The following is a 16,508-nucleotide window of genomic DNA, read 5'->3' on the forward strand; positions in this document are numbered from 1 at the left end:
GTGCGGTATGTTAGAGATGAACGATAGAATCGTTCTGAGGTATTTTTAAAGTCGCAGTTCACGATGAAAGAACATCTGATTGCATTTTATTAGAAATTCCATTAGACAAGCAACTAATGTGGCTGGTTGGTTGTGCTACGCAAGCTATTAATATTTTATCTAGAATTCCAGTAATTGATATCACCATATTGGCTAGGTAAATCACCAAAATTTTTAGCTATGAATAAATCTCTTTACATCGATCTGGCAGCTCTAGAAAGTACCGCAAAACATGATAAGTTATTATTTGTGCTATAAACATTCCACTTAAGCTCTAATCTCATTTACAGCCATGCAAATATTAGCTTACAAGAAAGTTCAATGTTTACAGTTTTGACTTTCGATTTCCAAAGTTGTTTATAACCTGCAAAAACTCCTCAGCATGAAAACGATTGATCAACTCCTTGCACTCAGCCTCATGAGCGTTCAGGAGGTTCGCCAGGAAGCCCTCCTTGATCAAGCGTTTTCCCTCCTTCAGAGAAGTAGGTGGCAAAGCGGAAAACTCCCGCAGCTTGGGCCACACCACAGAGTCCAGCTCCTCGGTCTTGTAGATGCGCGACACAAAGTTAAAATTGTACGCCTCGGCGGACGATAACTTCTCGTTGAGGAGAAGCATTTCCGAGGCTTTGGAGCGACCAAGAATCATGGGCAGCATATAAGAAGATCCCCCTTCTGGGACGAGACCCAATTTCGAAAATGGAGTGAGAAAGTATGCCTGAAAATAATAAGAATATGTTCAAGATCGAGATCAAATTATTGAGAGGTCAAGTTGGGACTTACCTCCTCGGCACACCATGCGACATCGCTGAGCCCAACAACGGTGGCGCCGATGCCGATTGCTGGACCATTAACCAAGGTAAAGACGATCTTCTTGCAGTTTATAAAGCTCTTTATCATGAATTTGAATATGACATTTGACTGTACGAGATACTCAGTGAGATTGTCAGCTTTTCCACTTTGGGATAAATCTTTTCCAGCCGTGAAGAAATCGCCCACCCCGGTCAACACAACTATTGTCACGTCGGCATCATTGTTCACTTCCCCCAGCACGCGGGCCAGCTCTTTATAGGCCACGGGACTCAGGCAATTCTTCTTTTTAGGATTATTGAATTTCACGACCAGAAGCTTGTCCTGCTTCTCCACTAGCAGCTCCTGATATCCTTGGTACTTCATCTCTGTACTGTGAATGGCAGTGCCCTCGAGCAAGTGACTGACAAAGTCCAGTTAATGCTGTGTTATCTCATGTTCATTGTTGTTTGTTTGCCACTATCTGATTAAACTAGAAGACGTTGTCCCATTCGGTCTAAAAATAAATAATGCGCCATAGAGATGGGCGATATTCGAACTTCCAAGTATTAGTATAGAACAAGTCACGGACAAAAGTAGGTGCCGACAGAAATGTTTTGAAGTTCTATATGTGGAAGTGAAGATTCCATTAGCTATTATGATGATATTTTTCCTAGTATTTGTCATATATAGATACAGCTGATGGTAGGGTTGAATATTTTTCTGCAATATAGATGTTATGATTTGCATTACACTAACGTCACTGTTTTCACCGCATTGGTGAGCTCTGTCACGCCCCGCTGGCTGAATTCATCTTTTTGCATTGATCTGGCAGCACTGTCATTTACCGGTACGCTTGAAAAAATATCGGATGTTTTATTTTGTGCTGTATTTACAACATCAACTTAATCGTTAATTATTCGCTAATCTCATCGATCACGGGCACATTCGCCAGCTCGGAGCATTTGCGCTTCCACATTACGAGCTGTTCCCGCAGCACCTTTTCCTTAGCAGCCGCGCGCGTAAGCAGAATTTTGGCCTTTTCCAGCAGCTGCGTCTTCTTCGTGAGTTGTTCCTTGATGAATTTCAGTTCCCCGTTGGTGGCGTCCTTAAAAAGGTTAATAAAACACTAATTATTAATAACAAGGTGTAGATATAATATTCCTGACTAACCTTACTGCGTCCGCTGCATTGGCTGCACTTGGTCCGCTTCTGGAGCTCTTGCTGCAGACCAGAAATCTTCTGCATAGACTCCGCATGCTGCTGTTGCCACTGGGCCACGTCTAAAGGTGTGGCCGAAGAGTCTACTGAGATGCGTGACTCGCTCGAGCGCCTCCCGTCTTTGAGGAACTTATTCTCAGATCGCAGTTTTTCCACGAGATTGCGCAGCGAGAGAATCGTGTGCTCTGCCGACTGGCCCTGTTGGGTATTCACCTTGAGGCCACTGCACTTGCAGAGCTCCCGCCTCGACTCGTTGCGTGCCATTTCCTCCTTGAGGGCGATAATGTAACTGGAAAAGGATACATTACGTATTGCCTTCCCTGGAAGTATTTTTAGGCTGTACTTACTCCTCCAAGTGCTTGATACGCTTCTGCAGTCTATCGGTGCTGTCGTTCTGCCGCAGAAGATCCGATTCCAGCTGCAACTGGAGATTCCTTGCCTCCATCCGTATGTTCTGAGCCTCTACGCCCTGGAACCGCTCCTGAAGTTTCTCAAGTTCTGTGGTGAGAGCATTACTACCCCGGCCCTCCAGCTCCATGGCAATAATCTTGCGCTGCTGCAGCTCAATGCGGTTCTTCAGGGCCTCGATAAGGTCTAACTGGCTCCTATCGTACAAGTCGTGGTTATCCCGCGGCTGGGGATGATGCGCTGGCGAACTGCACTCGCTACTGGGCCCCGTGTATGGCTCGGGGCTCTCCGACGGAGAACACGAGAACTTGTTCACGCCCACGTGCTGCAGGTTGGGACACGAAGGAGTGCGACAGCACTTGAGGGGATTGTTCGGAGCACTCGTTGGTCCTCCGCGCGCCACTTTGGTCTCTAGCAGATGCTTATCCTTCTCCAGCCTGGTAATCGTCGTGCGCGCCGCCTGCAGCAGGGCCCGCGACTTTTCCAGCGCCATCTCCGTTTCTTCAAGCTTGGCCTTGTACTTGTCGGCCTGCTGCTGCCAGCGCTTTTGCTTCTCCCAGAGACCCACCTCATTTGCGCTGCGCGTACGCTTCGTTTCTAGAATCCTTTGCTGGCGCTGCATTTGGTCGCGAGTTTCGTCCAGCTCCGCCTCCAGCTGCTGAATGCGCTTTTGCTGGTTCTCGTTCTTCACTCGCGCATTGAGCTCCGTCTTAATGGAGGCCACGGGCCGCTTGACTAGTTGCTGGCGCAGCGACTGTGTGAGTTCTCGGGCCTGCTTCTCGCGCTGTGAGATAATCGTCAACTGTCGGCGCAAGGCCTCCACTTGCGTGTGGTAGATCTTGTTGGTGGCCTTTGTCCGACTGAGATCGGCAGCCAGCTTCCCCATCTGCTCCTCCGAGTAGTGGGAACTGTCCTTGATGTACCTCTGCTGATCCTCCTGCGGGGCGAGAAAAGTCTTTATATTTCTCTGGAGGATTCTTGCTAGTATGTTACTTACATGGAAGTGTTGCATTGTTTCCAGTAGCTCCTTTATATGCCTATCTTTCTCCGCTATGAAGCCGCGTAATTGATCTAGTTCGGGATTTATTTGGCTCTCCAAGGTCTTTTCGTTTTTCTGACAGACTTTTAACCTGAAAAATGATACGTTTAGAGGTCTAACAGATCCTCTGGCTATTACTCACTTGTCCTTTAATTTTTTCACTTTCTCTTCCTTTGTTTTCATGATTTTTTGGGTGTATTCCAGCTTGTCCTTTAGCTCCTTGATCTGCTTATGCAGAGTTGGCAGTTCCTTGAGCTCTTCTGTGTCCTGCTTCTCCTGCTCTCCTTCTGGCTCGTGGTCTGGTACTTCCACTACCATCACCTCGTCATCTTCGTCGATTGCTTCCTCCTCCGCAGGCCTCTCTGGGGAGGCCTCTCTGCTGTCCTCGAACATTTCTTCGATCTTCTCGTCGGTGAGGTCATGGACCGATGGCTCTGCACTCGCGGAGTCTACTGCCACTGGCTGCTCAGGTCGCTGCTCCAGCTTGTTTCGCAGCTCCATGATCTCCACATCCTTTGTCTTGATGTTAAAGTTCAGATTGTTTACTGTGGACCTGAGGGATTCGTTTTCGGCTGTCTGTTTGCTAATCAACTGCTGGCTCTGTTCCCGTTCAGTTTGCAGTAGATCCTGGAACTTCTGTATAGACTTATCCTTTTCCAGGAGTAGTGTGTGGAAGGAAAGTATAGTCTTCTCAACGACACCGCTGTGAGGACTCTCGGGCTCGCGGCTCTCCGCCTTAGATGCCTCCAATTGCTTACGCAGTAGCTCGCAGCGTTCGTTAGCCTCCAGGAGTCTGTGGGCGGGGAAGGAGAAAGGTGAGTAAGTCGGAAGGAAATTACTCTTAGTATCCACTACTTACGATGCTTGCATTTGCTGCAGATCCTCACGAGAGCCCCTTCTGCCCTCCCCTGATGTTTGAACCGATTGATGCTGCTGCGTGCGGATGCCATTCGTCTGGACTGCCGTCTCCAGCAGCTTTACAGGCTCCTGCGTTTGGGTGGACGTGTCCGAGTGAGGATGGCGTCTGCGGGGCGAGCCAATGGGCGAGGATTGCCTATCTATCAGTTGGGCTGCTCTTCGCATGGCCGGAACAGGAGCCACCTCTGCCTCCGTATTGGTGGCTGGATCCGCTGTCCCCGTATTGGTGGCAGCCTCCACTGTGGCACGGGGAGTCGTCTCCCCAGTGCCCTGTTCACCGAACAGAGCGTGTATGGTCTGCCAGTGCTCCGAATCTGTAGATTGTCGCACCCTCAGCTCGGACAGCTCCCGCTGGACCTCCTCCAGCTTCGTTTGCAGGCTCTCGCATCGCTGTTCCAGCAATCTCGATTGAGTTTCAGACTTGATAAGCTTGATCAACTGCTTGGAGCTATCCTCCTGGGGCGTAACCTTTGATTGTACTGACTCCAGGGCCTCTCGGATAGCTGCCGAGTGGTCTGCCTTCTGCTGCTGGTGGTGCTCCACCAAACGCTGCTGGAACTTATGGTAGGCGAACACAAAGTTGGTGAGGAAGATCAATGGTGTAAATTTGGCATATTTCTCTTTCAGTGCAAACAGTGAATGCTGTAGGAATCTGCAGGAAAGAGGATTAGATTGGTATTTCATGCATAATAATATTATGATGGTATTTACTTTTGTTTGATTTCACTATTGCTGCGGTCTAGCTGGAAGTCCTGTTGTGCCTGCGCCATCGAACGCTCAGTGGCCTCCAGTTGGGATTGCAGACCGTCTGCCTTTAGCTGGATTTGTTCCCGCTCCGCCTCCAAGCGGGAGACCTCTGCTTTGACTGTGAAAGATAAAGATGAGAAAGAATAGAAGAGGATAAGCTGCATGCCCCACTCACCACTATCTAAATCTCGTTGGACTTTGGCCAGCATTAGCTTCTCATTAGAGCTGCTCTGGAGATCGGCCACCAAATGCCGTAGATTGATGTGATTGTCGGTGATATCATTCAGAAGCTTTTGCTGCGAATGTATTTGCCCATTGGCCACTGATAGGAGACCTTCCAGTTGCTTTGTCTCCCGCTGCAATTCCGCTTGCTTTCCTCGCCAGGAGGCCAGTTCCTGCCGCTGCTGTTCGTACTCCTTGGCTGTCACGTAGTCCAGTTGATAGTTGTCCCCAATAATGCCATACTCGGCACAGATGTCTGGCAGTTTCAGTTCACCCAGGAGCTGCTCCGTGGCCTGGCCCAGCTGCATACACAAGATGGCATTCCGTTGCTCCAGCTGCTGGTGTTCCTCGGCTGTGTACAAGTGCCGGCGATGTACATCTTCCAATTGATCCCGAGCGGCGGATAACTCGGCCTGTGTTTGCTCCAGTTGGCGCATCAGCACGGACTTATCTTCGATAAAGCGCAGCTCCTGGCGCCGGGATTCGGTGAGTAATTGATCATATTCCTGCCGCATATAACCATAGGAACTGCTATTCTTCTCCAGTTGCAGCTCTAAGCTGAGCACTTGCTCGTGCAGTTGCTGATTGTGGTTCAGCAGCTGGTTGCCATCGGCGCTCATGTGCAGACGCAGCTCTTCATAATGCTTTCGCAGGAGGGAAAGTTCCAGCAGCTGCTCTGACTTGGGAGCCTCTTCCATATTCGTGATGATGGGGCGTTGGAGTCCAATGGTTGCTTCAGTGGGCGTGCTAGGACGCGTGGCAGTGTTGATAGCTGGAAGAGCCTCGTCCTGCTCCTTCGGATGCTCCTCCGGATGCTCCTCCTGATGCTCCTCCTCATGCTCCTCCTCTGGCATCTCCGGGACATCGCATAAACTTTGGACAGAGGAGAGCTCTCCCGTCTCCGAGTCGCTGCCATTTTGCTGCAGGAGCAACTGACGCAAAGCCTCTTCGCGTGCCTTTAGCTCCAACAGCTGCCCCTGTAGATTTTGGGCCGTGGAAATACCACTGGGCAAAGCTTCGATGAGTCGTCGTAGCAGCTCTGAATCTATGGTAATGTGCTCGGAAGTGGCTGTAATAGAGAGTATGGAAGGGAGGGTGTCAAGGACATATCCGAGCTCTTACCATCGTACTCGCGCAGCTTCTCCAAGATCTCGTACATTCCCATGCGCAGCGTTTCGTTTTCGGCCAGGACTTCATCGTATCTGCTCTGCATCTCTGTGCTGGCTGCACCGTCTCCCTGTCCGCGTCGTGGGGATTTTTCCAGGGGCGTACTGGAGGGCAGTTCCCCCACCTCACTGACCTGTCGCAGAACATCATCCAACACAAGGGGCTCTCCGCGATTTAGTTCCAATAGCTTTCGGCTGAGAGGATTCCCAGGTGAGAAGAAAGAATCAAAGAAGAAATCTCCGCACTCACCGTAGTTCGCTCTTTTCCAGCTTCAGCTGCAGACGCAGTTCCTCTGAGGTACGCAGCTTCAGCATCAGTCTTTCGATCTGCTTGTCCTTGTTGCGCTGCTTGGCGCGCGTATTCTTGGCCAGAACCACCACGTCTTCGGGAATGTTCAGTCGGCGACGCAACAGCTCGTTTTCCTGCATCACTTCGTTGAGGGAATTGAGCTCCTGGACATAGCTTCGCAGCTGCTTTTCGCGCTCCGCCAGCTTCTGTTCGAGGCTCGAGCTGTGACGCAGCGCCGGCAAGAGGCCATCCTCTCCACGCTTGTACGATTCGAGAGCACTCAGAGCATGCATTGCCTGCTTGCACTTCACCACATTATCCTGCTCGGAGGCGTCCAGCATCTCGGAGAGCTGTTGGACACGGGCTTGCGTCACCGCGAGGCGTTCCTCGATCATCTGGCAGCAGGCACGCGGCTGTTCCGGATTTTGAAAGCGTTCTCGTTCTGCGGTAAGCTTCTTCATCACCTTCGTAGAGCTAATCATTTCTTCGGCCATGGACTTGAGCCTTGCTTCTAGCTTTTCAATGTGCTTCTCGCGGGTCTCGAGGATCTGTGGGGCAAAGGATGTAATATTAAATAAGAAAAGGAAGCGGTGTCCTTACGTTTCGCAACTGCATTTGCTCCTCATCCTGTTTGCTGTGGCTGATCTTTGTGCTGGCAACTAGAGTGTTCCTGCCCGTGGCCAACTGTTTTGTTAGTCGTTCCACCTCTTTTTCCTTGTCGTGCATGGCTTTCTTCCAGCTAAGGCACTGGGTCTCGTACTTTTCGAGGAACTGACGCATCTCACTCTCATGCTTCTCGCGCTCTACTTCGAGAAAGGTGACATTGCCCTCGAGTCGTGTGATTTCCAGGCACTGCTGTTGCTCCTTTTCCATGAGCGATTTGCGCTGCTGCTCCACCTCCGTGATGTCGTCGCTCAGCTGCAGAAGATTGGTCTTGATGTTCTGCAGCTCACGCTCCTGGACGACTATCGTTTTGGATTGACTAATGTTCTGGTTTTGAAGCGTCTAAAGGAAACGAGATGTTGAGCATCCACTGAATAGTTTTCCGCCCTTCGTTCCACTAACCTCAATCTCTTTTAGCAGCCGCTTGATGTGCTTATTCTTGGCGTCGATGTTCTGCAGCAGCGTGTCCTGTTTGTCCAGCTCGGAAAGCGGATCGGACGAGTCCTTGTCGCTTGCCTCTGCCTGCTGGGCAGCCTCCCTGAGGCGCAGCTCTAGCTGCCTGATCTCTTCCCCCAACTGCAATTACAAATTGTTTAACTGCTCATTCAAAAAATCCTTTGATTGTCGCTGCATTCTCACCTCCTTTGTTTTACTTTTCAAACCATCGCGCTCATCCTCCAGCCTCTGAAGCATTCGCTTGAGCTTCTCGTTCTCGCCCTGCAGCCGGCCGCCACTTCCACCCTGTTCCAGTCGTTGGGCTGCCTGCTCGCCCTTGTACTCCAGCACGGCCAGCGTCAATTCTAGTGTCTTGCGTAAGGACTTTCGGGGCAGCTCCTCGAGCGTCTCGGCCAACTCCAGTAGGGTCTCGTACAGCTCCTGCTTCTGGCGCGCCGTAAATTCGCGAAACTTGCGCACAGATACAGTTTCCGGTATGTCCATGCTGGTGCTGGCTCATGGCCTCGCGCTTTGGCCGCTATTTTCGTTCTGAACAATGCACACTTTTTCCTGATTTTTCAGGCTACGATTCAGGCTCTCTCCTGAAAGTGCCGCTAACCTGTCACTTTTTCCGGTTGCTAGGTGACAGGTGGGTCAAAACAAACTCGACTCGAATGGGGGTTGACTCACGTTCTGTGTGCTCCGGAAACGGGGTTGCTGCTGCTGCTGGCGCCTGTTAATGACCCACCGTTTGTTTTTGCTGGCATTTTGTTTTGCTACCTGCGTTCGGTGGCGTTGCGTTGCGTTGCGTTTTGTCCACGTTTCCTGACAGGATAATTGCCCAAAAGAGGCGAATGCTCGCTCTGTGTGGATCCTCCACGTACTCCTTCCAACATTGGTTCGGGGAAGGAGCGGCTTGGTGCTCCTCCGTAAACAAAATGGCAATTGGTAACCAGGAAAGTGTTAATTGGCAAAGTGTCAAAGTACAAAAAGGGGGGAAGTCACTGAAATTGAAAAGCCATTTCAAAGTTTTACTGTTTCTCCTGGCATGTTATGCTTCTGCAAGTTCTTTTTGGCAGCTACTACACCTCCTCCTCCTTCCTCCTCTTTTAGACAACTCGTTGAGGGCCCAGGCCTCCCAATTTTTGTCAGCCATTTACGTACATTTGTAAGAATAATTGAAACTAATGGCAAACGACTTTGGTTGCCCTCCCATTTTTGGAATCCCCCCGTGTCCTTCTCGCTGTGAACGACTGCAGTTGTCAGCCGCAGGGCCCGAAAATTGAAATGATATTTCAAATGGCCAATTACCAATTTTGGCTCTTTATTGAAACCAAAAGAAAGCCCCAACCCCATGACGCCCTTCCTGTTGCACAAAACATGGGCATAAAATAATTGAAACTCAATTTTTTAGGCACACAGATCGGGGAGACCAGCCTTGTGGCTCTTTGCATCCATTTGGAGGAGCATTAGCTCGTAGGTCACGAGTGTAGCCATCATCTGGAAGGGTGTTAAAGCCACAAGTTAAGGATCAAGGGAATTATAGCCCAAACATCCCCAAACTTACCCCAAAGAGACTCTTGCGTGTGAGGTAAAATAAACGATAGCCAGAGAGTCCAACGAACTCTGAGGTTAATTGACTGACGAACCGCTGCACCTCCTCTGTCCAGTGAGTGCTGGGCACCAGATAGAGCGTTCGAAGGGGCAGAAGCGAGGCATCGTGTATCTTGGAGGCGGACATGAAGACAAGACTAGTGCGTGCCAGCAGGAAGAGCAGCGAGTACCAGAAGTACACATAATTAATGGGATGACGGAGCTTGCTGCAGCATCAGGATGAAGATCAATAAGGGTTTAATGGAGAAATTTTAGTATTAAAACTCACGTGAAGATAGCCAGCGCCTGATTGCAAATGACGTAGACATTGTTTGCACAGGACATAAGCACAATGTTGGACATGCTCTCATCCACGAGGCTCGCCAGCTCACAGAGACGTATGTGATCTCGGCGGATATCGTACCACAGGGTATCCGGAACTTGCTGAAATGGAAATATCAATAAGAGCAGGAAGTGAATGAAGAGTTATACTTGATTGTCTTACACGACCCTGCAATGCCAGAACCCGATCTGCAAACTGCCGAAACCGCTGCGCCAGACCAATGCTCGTGAGGACTATGAAGATATCCATAAAATTCCACAGAAAAGTGAAGGCTGCGTTTAACCACTGTCATTAAAAATAATCAACAATTAATTGGGGAAACATAGTATCAATAAAATAAGCTCCCATACAAAGCCATAGCAAACGGAGAACATGTTGTAGGGCAGCAGCTCGAAGGTTTCTGAAAATTCCTTCTCCAAATAGGATCCGAACGACAGACGCGAGTGATTCGTGTGGCAGTGAAAGATGTGCATGTGATAGCTGTAGTAGCCAGAGGCATAGTACAGCAAGTGATCCACTGGAAAAAAGGGGATAATGAATGAGGAATCAACTCAATCAACACTCACCCACTGCCAAAGATCCCACGACACAGCCTATGAGGCGTAGCTTAGATCGAAGGCTGTGCTTGGACGGAGCATAGGGTGCAAACTGCATGAGAATGTCCAAAGAGCTCCAGGGCAGAATTAGTTTCGACCAGGAACGAGCGAAGCCAGTAAAGTTCAACCAGTTGACGATCCCCACAATCAAGAAAACCAAATTCACTGCAACAAAAAATATAAAACAAGGATTTTGGATGAGGAGTCCCCAAGAACCAGCAACAACTCACTCATTTTCTTGGCATTCAGACCCGTTCTAAAGAGAATGTTCGCCTGCATTACAGTTTTGATCCCTCCCAGCAGCAAGAACAGTCCGGTAAAGCACATTCCAACGCTTCGGAGGCGGAACTTTACATCCTGCGGATCCCGACTGAGAACATTCGAAAGGGGCATGATGCCAAACAGCTGTGCTACACACAGATCTGTAGACAGAAGATGATACAAGGGCCACTGGCAGTGCAGGGGGAATGCATCACTTACATGGCCTGATGGCTCGATAGAAGGTATCCAGCTCCTTGAATTCCTTGCCGCCCTTGGCACAGCGCCATCTCATGGCCAGGATAGTGCGCTGCTTTTGCCGTCGCACCTTCAGGCGCCTCAGGATGCTATCCGGTGCCTTTGACATGTTCCTCAAGTCTGAACAGCAGCTAATCCAAGAGCTGTGTCTCATAATTGTTGTTTACGGATACAGCTCCCAGATCCGGACATGCGACCCAAGGCTAAAGCCTAAAGCCTGTAATTAGGTTCCACCGAAACGGCACTTCAGCGGTGTACAATGTATATTCTGTATGTGTTTAAGTTTTGCACTTCGTGTAAGCCTGAAGTTTCAGTGCAAAAACCGTCGGCGACATGGAAGGACCTGCCTTGAATGCGCGCAAAACAGGACCAAAAAGGAGGCATGAGTCATTACTGAGGACTCTGGCGCAACCGGCGAACACTGTACCAAAGCTGGCGGATAAAACGCACCTGGAATTCAATGTGATTACCAGCGAGAAGCTGCCAGAGTATGCCCGGCTGGACATCTTTCATCGTGCTGTGTATCCATGTGAGTATCCTCCAGTTTTACCTCTCATTCGTTTCTCAAAGGTTCCCCCTAGTCATGTTCCTGGCCCAGTGCTTTGCTGTGATGCCCTTGACTGGCATCCGCGAGCCCAATCCGCGACGAGTTCGCTTTGCCTACAAATCGTTGCCCATGGTCGTTACGCTCACGTTTATTGCAGCCGCTTTGATGATGGAACTGGCCATGCTCAAGCACTTACTGCAGATAGGCATTAATGCCAAGAATTTTGGTGAGAATTTCAAGATTATCAAATGAGAAAAATACTCAATGTTTCATCTTGCAGTAGGTCTTGTGTTCTTTGGCTGTGTGTTGATTGCTTGCGTTGTCTTTATTCGTTTGGCCCGACGTTGGCCTCCGCTGATCCGCTATTGGACACGCACGGAGCTGGTCTTCACCAGGGCGCCCTACGAAATGCCCAAAAGGAACCTATACAGACGCGTGCAGTTGGCTGGCATGATGATCATTGGACTGTCGTTGGGTAAGAGACTCTTGGAGATCTGATAGAGTATTCCTGCTAAATTTCTTTGTTTTCTAGGGGAACATGCCATGTACCAGGTTTCTGCAATTATTAGCTACAAGCGGCGCGTAAATTTGTGCTCTGCGGCGGCCAACATTACAGCTGTGACCAACTTCGATGACTATATTAACTTGAACTATGATTATGTGTTTCAATGGCTGCCCTACAGCCCCATCATTGCTTCTTTAATACTGGTATGTCATCTGAAGAATATTCTTTGGATATATATTATTATTAATCAGTATTCCTTAGCTTATCAATGGAGCCTGCACTTTTGTGTGGAACTACATGGATCTGTTCATCATGATGGTCAGCAAAGGACTTGCTTATCGCTTCGAGCAGATCACGGCACGGATACGCAAGCTAGAGCATGAAGAGGTGGCCGAATCCACGTTCATCGAAATCCGTGAGCACTATGTAAAGATGTGCGAACTGCTGGAGTATGTGGACAGCTCCATGTCCAGCCTTATACTCCTTTCCTGTGTGAATAATTTGTATTTTGTTTGCTATCAGCTTCTGAACGTGTTCAAGTGAGTGCAATCCCTGATCTCTGCTCTTAAGTATGATGTTTACATGTGACTTTAATCTCTTTGAAAATAGCAAACTCCGCTGGCCCATCAACTATATTTACTTTTGGTACTCTCTGCTCTATCTAATTGGACGTACGGCCTTTGTGTTCCTCACGGCAGCAGACATCAATGAGGAGTCGAAGCGTGGTCTGGGCGTACTGCGACGCGTCTCCAGCAGGAGCTGGTGTGTGGAGGTGGAGCGCCTCATATTCCAGATGACCACCCAAACGGTGGCTCTGTCGGGCAAGAAGTTTTACTTCCTCACACGCAGGCTTCTTTTTGGAGTGGGTAGCCGTAGCCCTGCCCCCGTGGCGAAATGCTAGTTTATGTTGACACTCTTCCCCCTCTCCTCTCTCTCCCTCTGTGTCTGCCTGTCGTTTTAGATGGCTGGAACCATTGTCACATACGAGCTGGTTTTGCTGCAATTCGATGAACCCAATCGACGCAAGGGTCTGCTGCCCTTGTGCGCCTGATGACAAACAACATGCCCCCACATTTCTCGCCATTTGTCATGCCAGCTGCCACGGACAGACAGTGCTGCAATTAGTTTTAAATACTTAGTTGGTAAATTGCAAATCGTAAACAACAACCACGCCCCCGCTGTCCGTTCGCGAGGTGGTGCTGCCTGCCAGATTGCCACTCGAGTGTCCAGTGATAGTTTGGCCATGCCGCAGGGCGAAACATTCCATCGGGCGGTCTCGAAAGGTGCGTTGCAGATCGCCAGGGTACTTTTGGACTAAGTTTCATGGGACTTTTTCGTTTTCGTTTTCCTTATCTAGTTCTTTTCATTTCGCAAATCTATGGCCTGCTGCCTGTAAGTAATGTCCGAGCTTTGGATGTGGAGGACATACGCTATCGATGGCTTTCCCCACGCATCTTCTACTCCGCCCTCATCATAGCATTGAATATCTGCGAATTTGGTGCCGTGTTAAATTATGTGGGACAGGTGGCTATCAATTTTCACAACTCTAGTACTCTGTCGCTATATGTTGTCTGTCTGTTGGAGCACTTTTTCTTTTGGCGCTTGGCCATCCAGTGGCCCAGCATCATGCGCTCGTGGCATAGCGTGGAGCTGCTTTTTCTGCGCGTGCCCTATCGCTTCTATGGGGAATACAGGATGAAGAAACGCATCTACACTGTGTTTGCAGTGGTCATGTTATCGGCTTTGGGTGAGTTTTGCGACTGTCACAAGAAATCTCTATCTAATGCTTATCCCATCTCCTTTCAGCGGAGCACTGTCTGCTGCTCACAAACTCCTTTCATCTCAGCAACATGGAGCGCACGCAGTGCAAGAATAATGTCACCTACTTCGAGAGTATCTACAGGTGGGAGCGTCCACATCTCTACATGATTCTGCCATATCATTTTTGGATGCTCCCCTTTTTGGAGTGGATAAACGAGACCATTGCCTATCCGCGCTCCTTCACCGACTGCTTTATTATGTGCATTGGCATTGGCCTGGCCGCACGATTCCACCAACTCTATCGACGCATTGCTGCTGTTCACAGAAAGGTCATGCCAGCTGTCTTCTGGACTGAAGTGCGGCAGCATTATCTGGCCCTCAAGCGTCTGGTGCGTCTCCTGGATGCCGCCATTGCACCGCTTGTACTGCTGGCATTTGGCAATAACATGTCCTTCATATGCTTTCAGCTCTTTAATAGTTTCAAGTAAGTTTTGCGGGACATGAAGAGGCTTTTTCTGATGGTTTTCTTCAACAGAAACATTGGCGTGGACTTTATGGTGATGCTGGCCTTCTGGTATTCCCTGGTCTTTGCAGTAGTACGCACCTTGCTGACGATTTTTGTGGCCTCTTCAATCAATGATTTTGAGCGAAAGATTGTAACGGCTCTGCGGGATGTCCCCAGCAGGGCATGGTCCATTGAGGTGGGTATTGATTTTGGTCGGGATTCATCTAAGATTGTTTCTATGTGCAGGTTCAGCGCTTCAGCGAGCATCTGGGTAATGATATGACGGCCCTATCCGGCAGTGGCTTCTTCTACCTCACACGCTCACTTGTCCTGGCTGTGAGTCCCACCCTACACCTGTCCAATACTATGCCTCATCTATACTCTTTTCTTCCAGATGGGCACTACCATCATCACCTATGAGTTGATGATATCGGATGTGATCAACCAGGGCGGCATTAGGCAAAAGACTCAATACTGTAGAGAATTCTAAGTTATAAATTCGATAAATTCAAGAGCACGATTAGCCATAAGTGTCACAAAGCCCCATGCAAAGCACTCGCACAGCTATTCAGATAATAATCTGCAAAATACAAGGCTAAATGTTAAACGAAAGGCACACGCCCCCTTGTTTGTGGTTCTGGGACACGCTCTAAATCATTTTCCACTCAACAGCGAAGCCATGAAGCAGGTCGCGACTAGAAACACGCTTCAGCATGCCATTGGACCATGTGAGTGGCGTGGATGTACTTAGATGTTCCTTTTGGATGCTACAATCTCTACCATTTCTAGTCATGGTTGTGGCACAATTCTTTGGTGTGCTGCCAGTGTCGGGGATCTGGCCAAGTTCGCCTGCGGAGAAGGTAAGCTTTCGCTGGTTCTCCCTGTCGTTTCTTGCGGCCGTTGGAATATTCCTTTTCTCCATTATGGACTGCGTTCTTTCCTCCAAAGTGGTGCTCGATCATGGCCTAAAGATCTATACTATTGGTGGGTAAATCATTTTCTTTCCTTTGTGTTGTGCTGTATTTCCATTGTGCTTACTCTTCTGCAGGTTCTCTCAGCTTCAGCGTGATTTGCATCTTTTGCTTTGGAGTCTTCCTGCAGGTCTCCCGTCGCTGGCCGCATCTCATTCAACGGACAGCGGAGTGCGAGCAGATCTTCATGCAGCCCGGCTACGAATGTTGCTTTGGCCGTCGCTTCAGTCGTCGCCTGCGGCTCTGGGGAGTGATTCTCTTCGTGGCCGCCTTCTGCGAACATTGCACCTACGTGGCCAGCGCCTTGTACAACAATCATCTGCAGATTGTCGAGTGCAAGCTGAATGTAAACTTTTGGTTGAACTACTTTCAGCGCGAGCGCCAGCAGCTCTTTCTAGTGCTCCAATTCTCCTCCTGGTGGATACTTTTCATCGAGTGGACCACCGTCTCGATGACTTTTGTGTGGAACTTTGTAGACATATTTCTAATTCTAAACTTTCGGGGATTGCAGATGCGCTTCCAGCAGATGCACTGGCGCATCCGCCAGAATGCCTTCCAGCGGATGCCAAACGAATTCTGGCAGACAGTGCGCTGCGATTTTCTGGATCTGAACGATCTGCTCAGCATCTATGACAAAGAACTATCTGGACTTATAGTCCTCTCTTGTGCCCACAACATGTACTTTGTGTGTGTGCAGATATATCACAGTTTTCAGTGAGTTTTTGGGATCATATTCCCCCACAGTATTCTTTTCATTTATTTTAACTTCTGTAGATCCAAGGGAAACTATGCCGATGAGCTTTACTTCTGGTTCTGCCTGTTGTATGTCATTCTGCGGGTCTTGAATATGATGTTTGCTGCCTCTTCCATACCCCAGGAGGCCAAAGCCATATCGGACACTCTCTACGAAATACCCACGGAATTTTGGAGCGTGGAACTCAGGCGCCTAAACGAGGTCTTGATCTCGGAGAACTTTGCACTCAGTGGCAAGGGCTACTTTTTTCTGACTCGAAGGCTGATATTTGCAGTGAGTTGGAGTCTTATGAAATTGATCAGATTTCGTGTAATTTCTCATTTCTTTCAGATGGTCGGCACCTTAATGGTCTACGAGCTGGTTCTGATCAACCAAATGGCTGGAACTGTGACCCAGAAGAGCTTCTGTGACGGCGGTGTCGGCTCCTCCAAGAGCGTATTTGCCTAATGGGCTGTCTGTTTGTTTGTTTTGGATTTCTCGCACC

General features: G+C 49.2%; 4 protein-coding genes across 6 annotated transcripts; 1 reads left to right on the top strand and 3 right to left on the bottom strand.

Annotated features, from left to right (window-relative positions):
- Positions 1-238: 238 nt before the first annotated feature.
- Positions 239-1,320, bottom strand: LOC108151846 (enoyl-CoA delta isomerase 2, mitochondrial-like). Its single transcript, XM_017280730.2, has 2 exons — positions 820-1,320; positions 239-754 (listed from the first exon to the last, which is right to left on the bottom strand). The coding sequence occupies exons 1-2, from the start codon at positions 1,210-1,212 to the stop codon at positions 365-367; spliced, it is 783 nt and encodes a 260-aa protein (XP_017136219.1). The 5' UTR covers positions 1,213-1,320; the 3' UTR covers positions 239-364.
- Positions 1,321-1,463: 143 nt separating this feature from the next.
- On the bottom strand, positions 1,464-8,992 carry LOC108151833 (centrosomal protein cep290). Of its 3 annotated transcripts, XM_017280704.2 has the most exons (14): positions 8,624-8,992; positions 8,138-8,571; positions 7,901-8,074; positions 7,436-7,840; positions 6,797-7,383; positions 6,503-6,741; positions 5,334-6,449; positions 5,123-5,276; positions 4,353-5,063; positions 3,636-4,286; positions 3,452-3,584; positions 2,394-3,391; positions 1,999-2,335; positions 1,742-1,933 (listed from the first exon to the last, which is right to left on the bottom strand). In XM_017280704.2, exons 2-14 carry the CDS (start codon positions 8,435-8,437, stop codon positions 1,742-1,744), a joined length of 5,997 nt encoding a protein of 1,998 aa, XP_017136193.1. In that variant the 5' UTR covers positions 8,438-8,571; positions 8,624-8,992. The 3 variants fall into 3 exon arrangements, with proteins under 3 accessions (XP_017136195.1, XP_017136194.1, XP_017136193.1); XM_017280706.2 differs by having other exon boundaries at positions 1,464-1,933; positions 5,334-6,425; positions 8,138-8,992; XM_017280705.2 differs by having other exon boundaries at positions 1,464-1,933; positions 8,138-8,991.
- A 248-nt stretch (positions 8,993-9,240) lies between these two features.
- Positions 9,241-11,151, bottom strand: LOC108151841 (gustatory receptor for sugar taste 61a). The gene is made up of 8 exons (XM_017280723.2): positions 10,946-11,151; positions 10,696-10,887; positions 10,436-10,630; positions 10,220-10,386; positions 10,032-10,154; positions 9,816-9,970; positions 9,501-9,753; positions 9,241-9,433 (listed from the first exon to the last, which is right to left on the bottom strand). Exons 1-8 carry the CDS (start codon positions 11,133-11,135, stop codon positions 9,344-9,346), a joined length of 1,365 nt encoding a protein of 454 aa, XP_017136212.1. The 5' UTR covers positions 11,136-11,151; the 3' UTR covers positions 9,241-9,343.
- A 139-nt stretch (positions 11,152-11,290) lies between these two features.
- LOC108151837 lies at positions 11,291-16,486 on the top strand. Its single transcript, XM_017280714.2, is given in 16 exon segments — positions 11,291-11,510; positions 11,563-11,754; positions 11,809-12,003; positions 12,061-12,236; positions 12,295-12,572; positions 12,643-12,895; positions 12,995-13,316; positions 13,391-13,780; positions 13,840-14,278; positions 14,330-14,495; positions 14,546-14,635; positions 14,694-15,027; positions 15,089-15,283; positions 15,348-15,984; positions 16,045-16,297; positions 16,355-16,486. Coding segments are annotated over 16 exon segments (4,233 nt in total). The 5' UTR covers positions 11,291-11,314; the 3' UTR covers positions 16,472-16,486.
- The last annotated feature ends 22 nt before the right edge of the window (positions 16,487-16,508 follow it).

Source organism: Drosophila miranda, chromosome XR (genome assembly GCF_003369915.1).
Source record: "Drosophila miranda strain MSH22 chromosome XR, D.miranda_PacBio2.1, whole genome shotgun sequence".
Taxonomy (NCBI): domain Eukaryota; kingdom Metazoa; phylum Arthropoda; class Insecta; order Diptera; family Drosophilidae; genus Drosophila; species Drosophila miranda.

Coding starts and splice junctions, on each gene's coding strand:
- LOC108151846 (XM_017280730.2), bottom strand. CDS start 1,212: ATGAAGTACCAAGGATATCAGGAGCTGCTAGTGGAGAAGCAGGACAAG. Junction 755..819: donor TCGCATGGTGTGCCGAGGAG/GTAAGTCCCAAC, acceptor TATTATTTTCAG/GCATACTTTCTCACTCCATT.
- LOC108151833 (XM_017280705.2), bottom strand. CDS start 8,437: ATGGACATACCGGAAACTGTATCTGTGCGCAAGTTTCGCGAATTTACG. Junction 5,277..5,333: donor CCAACGAGATTTAGATAGTG/GTGAGTGGGGCA, acceptor TATCTTTCACAG/TCAAAGCAGAGGTCTCCCGC. Junction 3,392..3,451: donor AAACAATGCAACACTTCCAT/GTAAGTAACATA, acceptor CTCGCCCCGCAG/GAGGATCAGCAGAGGTACAT.
- LOC108151841 (XM_017280723.2), bottom strand. CDS start 11,135: ATGAGACACAGCTCTTGGATTAGCTGCTGTTCAGACTTGAGGAACATG. Junction 10,888..10,945: donor CTATCGAGCCATCAGGCCAT/GTAAGTGATGCA, acceptor TTCTGTCTACAG/ATCTGTGTGTAGCACAGCTG. Junction 10,631..10,695: donor TCTGAATGCCAAGAAAATGA/GTGAGTTGTTGC, acceptor TTTTTGTTGCAG/TGAATTTGGTTTTCTTGATT.